General features: G+C 45.1%; 1 protein-coding gene across 1 annotated transcript; it reads right to left on the reverse strand.

Annotated features, from left to right (window-relative positions):
* Positions 1 to 2,695: 2,695 nt before the first annotated feature.
* LOC135419324 (G-protein coupled receptor 55-like) lies at positions 2,696 to 3,827 on the reverse strand. The gene has a single exon (XM_064665598.1). It carries the CDS (start codon positions 3,825 to 3,827, stop codon positions 2,850 to 2,852), a length of 978 nt encoding a protein of 325 aa, XP_064521668.1. The 3' UTR covers positions 2,696 to 2,849.
* Between the last annotated feature and the right edge of the window lie 5,659 nt (positions 3,828 to 9,486).

The raw sequence follows: 9,486 nt of genomic DNA on the forward strand, positions 1-9,486 counted from the left end.
TAGCATGGACTATAAAAATTATTTTAATGATGTGATTATGTCCAGAAATGAAATCTGGGATAAGACTCAGTGATACTGCTCAATCTCTGCCCTGTTTTTCCAAAACCAGGGAATATATTTTTCTAGCCTCTGTATTTTGTGTTGCAAAGGAGAAGGGCATTAATGGTCTTGCTATTGCTACTGAGTGTGGTGTTAAATTCTGTCTTGCCATTATAGCATGGAGTGGGTTACAAATGCAAATGTGTCCAGCCCATTGCTTTATCTCTTCCCACTCCTGATAGCCTAAATGTGTTTTTTTTCTGAGGAATCATAAGGCATAAGGTGTGATAGGCTGTGGGTTTGAATTAAGTGTGATCTGACTCCTTTTGTATGATTTCTGCAGTGAGAGATGGGTAGGAGTGAGATGGGCCAGGAATATCCCATCCCTGTCCGATTCAGCATTGGAAGCTGGGTGAGATACCACAGGGCACCTCAAATGGGAGCAAACAACCCCTGTCACACAGCGGGGTCCTGCCCAAGGTCCCACCAGGTCTCTGTCAGCCACAGGCAGGAGCAGCAGCAAGAGTTGAGCTCAGAGTGAAAGCTCAGGCTTTCTTTTATCTTCTCCCTGATCACACAAAATGGTCTATGGAACATGTTTGTTATTAATACCAAGGTATTCTACTCTGCATGAGGGAAACAAACCTGCAGGGTTTTTACTGCCATGCCAACCTTGCTCTGTCAAAAGTCGCAGTCCTTTATTTCTGCCCCCTTCCACCTGCAACTTTTTCAAGCCACTGCACTTCCTATTAGCATGAATGAAGTCAGATGGGTCTCTGCTATCTGCAACGTCTCGTGCTTTCTTTCCTAAGCTCCTCTTTAAACTGATAAACTGTTTCAGACAGTGTCCTTCGCTGTCTCAGTAATGATGGCTGGCCCAGGTTGTATGCTGGTCTTTGGGAGGTGGCTTTACTTGTAGTCACAAAGTTAATACTTAACCCAGGAATGGTCAGGATTGCGTTGGTGTACTCTGAAGTGTAATCTAAACTGGATTTCCTGGGTTTGTAACGCTTAGTTTTGGATTAACAATTGCCTGGCAGTGTTTATAACTCTAAACTGCTGATACTTGCTTTCAAATATAATCCCAGTTTAATGCCCTTTTTGTCTTGGAATAGAGAGGAGGATTAATAGGAAACTAGCATACAGCAGACATGAGGTTTTACATCGTTTGGTGTCTGCAAATGGCACTGATTCAGCTTTTCTTCCTGGGAAACATTTCTGATTACTCATAGATTTTTGGTTGTGTCAGTATCCCACAGCAACTTTTTTATCACATTAGAAAAATGTGGTAAATGCCATTCTTATGGAGTGACAGTATATAAAATCAGAATAAGAAGAATAAATAAGATAAAATGAAGGAGGTGCCCTTTGCCTTTCAAGGTAGCTGGAGACACTGATTCATTAGAGTTTGTTGCTATGGTAGATGTTTCTCAGTAGCAAGAAACCTGATGGAGGGAGAAGTCTCAGCTTTGCTAAAGGATGCAGTTTCTCCAAAAACCTGAAGACAGAGGCATGTGGAAGGAAAGGAAGGATGAAGACAGAGATGAGTAAGGCAAGCTGGAGCACTTGATTGAATTGTAGCTTTGCCCTGGCCCACTGCATCACAGATGTGATAATGCTCATGGTAAGTAATTTGTTCCATTCACTGTATGTGAACATCTTTCACAAAACATAAAAAGTGAACTTTTAAACTTTTTTTTTAAATTCCTAATATAGTGAAATGTATGTAGAAGTTTCTGCGTGCCTGGTACCTGTGCTAATTCTTTCTATCTGGGAGATGAATGCTTTGGTTGGGATTTGGTTGGCCCAAAGGGTGTAGTTCCTCAGCAAAGCAGCTTCACCAACTCCCATACCCAGCTTTCAAGGCTGGTTTAAACCTTTTCACTTTCCCTTTTCAAATGCAAAAAGAAGTGCAAGTAGAAAAAGTGCTCCATAATAGCTCTCTAGCCCCTATTGTCATTCTTTCAGAACAAAGTAATGATTTTAAGCTTAGAACTGTGTGTTAGGAATGAGTCCTCAGTTCTCGGGGGTGAATCATTTCTGAACAAATCTTTGGGTTTTGCTTTCTTTTTTCTTAATATGAATTTCAGGTTTTCAGATTTTTCCCTTTATTTTTTAGCATTTTATATCTTTAATATTCTTTTGGTGCAAAGAGGAGTCTCTGCAGTCTCACTGGATACCCCATGTCAAGATTTGGGTATAAAGCCCTGCAAATGAAAAAGCTGTTGCAATTACCCGCCTGAGCAAAGAAGGGATCAGATCACACCAGATTTGACCTGAACAGTGAATGCTCAGAGGCCCAGAAGCAATAAGATCCAGCAGGGAACTTCTGAGTAGAAAATGTTGCCTTTGCAGAATTATAATTTATCCCAGGAATCTAGAACAAAAGTCATCTCTGTGCCCTGATAATTAGTGCTCTCTTAGAGCTGGCAGAGGCACTGGGGGCCATGTGTAGGCAGAGGCAGGGAGCTCCAACAGTGGTTGTCTGTGGTGGTCAGGTACGAGCTTTTTACACACCTCAGCCTGCTTGTTTCCAGAAAAATCAATGGCCAGAATCATTGGAGAAATGGGAGAGGTTTGGAAGAAATAATAATAATTTATGTTTACCCATAAATAGTAACATTATGAAAGGAAATAAAAAAAGTTAGGAGCAGTCTCCTGGAAATGAACTTAGTTCTATTTTTTTAATGAAATATTTTCAGAACTGAATATTTCAAGCAAATGGCTTAGGTAAGAAGTTCAGGACCCTGCACTTTCCATGAAAGCCTCACCACACATCATCCCAAGTTAACTAACATGCAGTATGTAAATCAAGGCTTTGGCATGACTCTTCTTTCCGTGTTTTGCGATGGTTCTTCCAAGGACTCCTTTAAAACAAAGTAATAACACACGCCATCCAGACAGCAGTTCAGGTTTGCCCAGCAGAGGGTAATCTGAACGACATCTCGCAGCACTTTTTGAAAGCTGATGTGGATGATGTTTCTCTTCACCAAGAAGTACATGAAGTATGCCACGTGGTAAGGGGTGAAGCAGACCAAAAACGCCACGAGGTTTGTCACCACGATCCTCTCTGCTCTAGTGATGTGTGTCTGGGGGTTGTCTGGATCTCTGTGCCTTCTCAGGCACCTGACAGTTTGGGCAGTGCAGAACGTCATGGCTGCCATGCTGCCAAAGAAGATGGTCTCCAGGGTGCTGAACAGGCCTATGTCCGCCCATGTCCTCGGGGAGAAGTTATGGAAGCAGGATGAGATGTCTTGGCCCTTTTCATGCAGTTGGGATGTAGAGACTGTCCCCACCGAGGTGCCCAGGCAGACAACAGCACAGACCATGGCAGCTTTCCTGATGGATCTCAGGGAGGGGGCTGTGAAGGGGTGCTGGATAGCGATGTACCGATCCACGCAGATGCAGAGGGAGATGAGAATGCTGCCATACATGTTTACAAAGTAAAGACTCTCCAAGGCGGAGCAAAACACAGACCCCAAGTTCCACTTGTCCTGACGGCGGTAGGAAATGATTTTAAAGGGAAGAGTAAACAGCAGCAGAGTATCCAGGAATATAAGGGCTATCATGTAGACTGTAGATTCTGACAGCTTTTTAACCTTAAAAAAGAGTAACAACAGAGCCATCACATTGAACAGCAATCCCAGGCTAAATGTGGGGATGTACATGATGAACTGGAACCATTCCACGGTAGCGCTGATATTGCTCTTGTCATGGGTGTCATTCATAACTCCAGGTATGCTGGAAGAGAAGAAAATCACCTTCACTGCAAGGAAGGATGAAGACATGGTACAAAGGCCAGTGAGGTCTCTACGTGTCCACAGACTTGGAGATGCTTTTTTTCCCCTCTCAGGGTGCTCTGTACTGAATTGAAGCTCCCGGTAACATGGAGCTGCTCAGTGTCAAGGGGTCTTGGGGCAAACCTGTGCCTGAAGGAGGAGCAGGGATTTCTGGGGTCCAAACCTCACTTGCACTGTCACCTGTTATCCCTAACTGTGCTATGATTTAGTCTAGGCAGAGTATAGATGTGACGGCACCATCCCCTTGGAGTGATACAATCTCTTTGCAGAACCGAGGTAGCAGCCCCTGATTTTGGTGTTTTTTGGATTGTGAGAGTGGAGACAATTATTTGGATCTGGTTTCCTGCATCAAGCTATCATAAGAGACCTTGGGAAGCCAAGACCACGAGGGTCTCCCATGTTTGTTAATGTGAAGATCCCACACAGCCACTGCCATCCCACACCCTCTCCCAACACCCCTGGGCAAAGACTGACTGTGATTACCTTTGGCCCTTCTACAAACTGTCTAAAAGCAGCAGGCAGGAAGCTTCAAATAGGCTATTTCCAGCAGAAGTTAAGTCATTAGTAGAAGGATGAGATTTAAGAACCCAAGCTTTTGTCTAAATCAGCCAGAGCTACCACAGCAGAGACAGGGTTGCAGGAAACATGCATCTGGATTCTCCTCTGCAAAGAGGGGACTTAAAGTGTGGAGGTACTTACTCTCTGAGCTGGGGTCACGGAGCAATTATCTTCTTTAGAGGAAGGGTGCTGGCTTGATCCTGCACTCAGACTCTCCTGATAAGGACTGGGAAGGCTCTCATTGGTTTCTGCCATGCTTGTCTCAGCTGGAATCACAAATGCCCAGGAATACATCGTCCTTTTCTCCAGCCGGTTCCATGGCAGCAAATGTAACCTGTGAATAAAGCCTGTCAGAGATCTTTCTGTCAGTACCAGAAATTGCTTTTGACTGTTGTTCTCTAATTGTTATTACTTCAAAACATGAGTTACTAATTTTGAGGCAGTTCCATTTCGGACTTGTCAACCAGTTTTCAACCGTGCAGTCGAAGTTTCTGTTCTGCAGATCAAGTCATCTGACTATTTCAGAGGTAAGCAGTTCCTTGCTGTGGTTTGAGAGAGATTAGTATCAGCAAAAAGGAAATTTATTTCTTTGCTCCTTAAGGACACACTCGTGCCGGGTAAATGATTCTGTGAATTACTGGCTCACATGACAGAAGTGAAAAAACCAGCTCCAGAAACCCAGCCTGAGGAGGAGAATGGGAGCAGGCAGGGCTGGGGGTGCAGGGTCAGGTGCAGGGATCCATCTGCAGCTCCTGTTGTGCTGTAGCAGGTACAGGTTTCATTCACTGTGAAGCACAACCAGCCTCCTTACAGAGCACCACTGCCTGTGAGGTGTGGGGAGTTGTGGCTCAGTGGGGCAGCAGCCTTGTTAGCAGGGCCTGCTCTGCTGCAAGGGACTGAGGGGAGGCTGGAGGCAAATAATGACATTTCCTTGCCCAAATAGCAAAGGACAAGGAAGCCTGAGCTTGTGAAGCACTTGGGGCTCTGACTGGCTGGAGAGGAGAAGCACTCCTTGCTGTGCTGCAGTTTGTTCAGCGTCTGGGAGTTAAACCCGCAGAGCTGTAAAGGTTTTGGAAGCTGAGTTGGGTCCCTGAACCTCAGAACTCAGGTAGCCCATGACAGACAAGGGGTGACAGTGATACTGCCCAATATAAAAGCATCACCAAAACTTGGACAGACAATGTGCTGCTCTCCTGCTAAGTCACCTTCATGAAGTGAGTCTAGTGCAGGGTGGAAACCTATTACAGAGAGCCAAAGGGAGAAGAAGTTAATTAAGGAATTATTAAAAAGTAATAAATGCTGACAAAGTTCTTTACTTCAGTGCCTCCGTAGGAGATTTCATTAGTACTTTCCTTTTTCTTCAGACTTGTTCTTAATTTGTTTGTTTGTTAGTGCGTCCAGGAAATTCTGGGTCTAGAGAAACAGAATTTCAGCTTCTCACCAAGATGTTTAGCTAAGAAAATTCTAGTTATGTTTAAAAGCCTTTCAGACTAGACTCTCTTGTGTAGATTTTAAAAAAAAATCCAAAACAAACAAACAGAAAAAACCCCATTATTTAAAGCACAAATGCAAAAGGCAGCTTTGTCCAGTCTTTAAAAAAGAGTAGCTATTGCTATAAGCAAAACAAGTTATGTAAAATTTACTTAGTTTTCAAATCTTATAGCAAAAGGAAAGCTTTTAAGGCAAGGTTTTGCAATAGTGAAATATTCTCTCTTGTCATCTTACCTTTGGACTGTCTCTAGCTTTGGATGTTGAACTTTTCTCCTTCTCAGCTTGTAGAATTCTGGAGTCTTGTGTTTTCTTTCAAGACAGTGGAGTGAACTGCATGTAAAGCAGCTGCTGGTCAGGATGTCAGAAAGCACGAGGTGCTGCTGCTTTTTGTTTTGTCGCAAATTTCCATTACCACATTGGCCTCCCCACACTGTGCCTGCGTGCACGTACTATGTACATAGAATGTCACACAGCTCATTTAAGGATGCAAATACATGGCTTTGTGGGTCTAACCTCTGAGTCACCCATTAAAGTGAGTCTCCAGTAACAGAGAAGGAAATGCTGGCCCTATGGACCTTTCTCTGTTGTTTTTTTTTCAGCAAGACACGATTTTATTGATTGTCTGAAACATCCATGGGTAGTGCTGGCTGTCAAAATGTGCTTTAAGCTAAATCCTGAGCTATCACTGTCATTGTTTCCCCCCCCTTTTCATTATATCAAAAAGGAAAAAGAAATTGTTGATTTTCAGTGGTAGGTTCAATTCAAGCTGATATTTTAAAAGAGTCAAGAGTTACTCTTAAATCTGTTTGTACTCAGAGGGAGCAGGGAATATACCCATGGAGAGTGTCAGGTGCTGATTTTGTTCAGGGACAAAGGGGAAAAAAGATATTTTTTTCCCCATTGTATGTGTGTTTGCAATGTTCTTACCAAAAGGGGAAGGAAAGGCCAGAGGTGTAGTTTTGCTTGATCCTCTGCATGCTCCTTAAATACTTGAAAACTGAGGATTATAGTGGCTAAATTAAAACTGTGCATCTGTGAAAGAGATGGGGGATGGGAGATGTGAGAAGAAATAGTACTTGGGGTTCCCCTATGATATTTTAGTTGCAATTATCCTACCTAAGGAATAAAAAGAAACATCACCAAAAGGAAAAAACAAGACAGAAGGTTTGGGTGAATAATACCTTATCTTATTCCTCAGCTAGGTTTCACTTCTGTGTATCTAGTAGTGGCTTTGTGACCATGGCTGCTTTCTGGATATTAACAAAAAACCCCACAGAGCACAGGCAGGTACCACTACCATGAAGAGGCATGTTGGGGGCTGAGCCACCCTGGGTGGTAGGAACTAAGGTTACTGTCAACATGGACATAAACTCAGCTGCCAGAGCACTCTGTGTTCCTGCCCTGGTCTGGGGTTTGCAAATGCCAGTTCTGATAGTGCCACCAAGGCTCAGAGTGGGTGCTCTCTCTTCCCTGTTCAAGGTTTTCCTCTCACACACTTGGAGCTTTCTTTTCTGTTTTACACTCATATTCTGATGCCACCTAAGCACTGCCCCCCTCACCAGGGGCTGCCCTGGGTGTGCTTGCTGCACAGAGCCCTGGGTGGCTGCACATCTGGAGAAAGATGCTTTGAAAAAGAAAGGGTGAGGAAGCAGCAATGCCAGGGTTAGCCTAGCCACCACCAGCAATTGGTCTGCTTTTTTTCCCTAGCAATATGCTTGTGAGTTTTTTAGGGAAGAGGATGAGGAGAAAGGGCCAGGAAGGCATGCAGTGGGTCCAAAAGCACTTGGGACAAGGTGTGAGGGCTTCTTTACCTTCAAAATGGAATGGATGAAAAAAGTGTGATGCTGAGAGCTGATGGAGAGGGTAAAATAAACCTGAGTGAGCTGCATAATGGAGAGGCTGGGATAGCCCATGAAGGGTTCTCAGGCTGTTCATTAATAGCTTTCTTGGGATGCAGTGGTGAGAAAGCAGTGGAGAGCCAAGGTACCTTTCTTTTCTCGACAGGCCCTACTCTGTGCTAATGGAATGTGTCTCTTCACAAAGTCTCCAAAACCAAGGGTGAGTCCTTTTTCTTGGAGATTAGGGAGAAGAGAGCCAACTCTACAAATCCTCCTCTGTCCTTGGTGCCTCTGTGCTTGTCACCAATGCCACCAATGTGTGAAACACCTTCTGCTTTGTGAGATTGCAGATGTTGAATGCATCATTTTGTGCCTTTTTCCTGATGAAGAAGAGGGTTCACATGCATTTTTTTTGCTAGTATGGAGGACTTTGCCATATTGCTGCTGCCACACAGACCTCCCCTTCAGGCCACGCACACATCCCTGGGTGGCAACCAGTGAAGCTCTGCTGATTCCCTGTGCTTGCCCTTGAGGCAGATCTAGTCCTTGCAGTGCTGAGCTGTGCCAGCCATCCCTGGGCACTGCTGGTCCACTGCTGTGCCCTGACACTGGTCTGCACCAGAGAGCAGTGATATGTCCTGGTTCCCCTGCTGTCAGTCCTGGCTCTCAGGAACAGTGTCAGCATGGGGCTGGTGCTGCTGTCATCCTTCAGTTTGGTAGGTAAATCAGTAACCACCACACCACACAGGGTTGTGCAGTGAAGACATGGTGGGGTTTTTTCTTGATCTAAATCAGAGTATAAACAGTGAGAAAAATATTTGCTCTGCTTGAAAAGAGAGAGCCTCCACTGCTGTGATCCAAGACTGCCTGCAGCCTCTGGGTGAGCCAGAACTGGGATGAAAAGTCCCATCACTTAAATCTCGTGGCTCTGCAGAACTGTTTGTAATTGAGTTGCTCCATCTCGTGGCTACAGGAGAAATGAGAAATACGGCTTAAGCCCTGCAATATCTCTGTCTCTATCTGTGGTTAGACAGTTTATCCCAACCTGTCCCCACCAGCTGAGCACTGGGCTCCTTGTCCTCCCTGGCTCTCTGTTCGCTCCACCATCCTCACTGTGGACAGCCCAGGAGTGACGAGCAAGGGAGAGCCAAAAGCTCTAACGGTGATGGGCAGAGAGGACCAGAGCACAAGAACAGCTGAAATGGAGCTTTTCTGTAGAGGAAGTGACCACAAGTACTGCCTGTATGTCGCTGGTGGGGCTGAGGGGCTGGGGGCTGGAAGCTGCTGTGCTGGTACAGCAATCTGACAGCAGGCCTTCTCACTTGTGTTTACTGTCCTCTGGACAGATCTTGCAGGTTGAGGGAGGCACCAGCAAACCCTGGCTTTTTACCAAGGCCAAGAGTGCTCCAGAAGACAAGGGTCCTTTCAGTGCTGGAGGAGCTAAATCTGCTGCCTAGCAGAACAGGTGAGCTGGTCTCACTCTTTGAGCCCTGACATGTTTAGTGTTGAAGTGATCTAGTATTTATTGAGCGACGTGTCTCAGTTTCCATAGAGAAATCAGCTGGGGATGCTCCTGAGGCCAGGTCAGCAGGGTAGACATTGCCTTGAGACTGGTGAAATTTAAAGCTGCTGGAGATCTCTCTCTTATATTGCTTCTTTTGCACTTTCAGTAGTTCTCCAGCTCCACACAGCAGGTGTTCAAGCAGGGCCCATGCACCCCAGCCAAAGACCCTACGTAGCACATCACAGCCTATGCCTCT

The sequence above is a fragment of the Pseudopipra pipra genome, chromosome 10, assembly GCF_036250125.1.
Source record: "Pseudopipra pipra isolate bDixPip1 chromosome 10, bDixPip1.hap1, whole genome shotgun sequence".
NCBI lineage: Eukaryota > Metazoa > Chordata > Aves > Passeriformes > Pipridae > Pseudopipra > Pseudopipra pipra.

Coding starts and splice junctions, on each gene's coding strand:
- LOC135419324 (XM_064665598.1), bottom strand. CDS start 3,827: ATGTCTTCATCCTTCCTTGCAGTGAAGGTGATTTTCTTCTCTTCCAGC.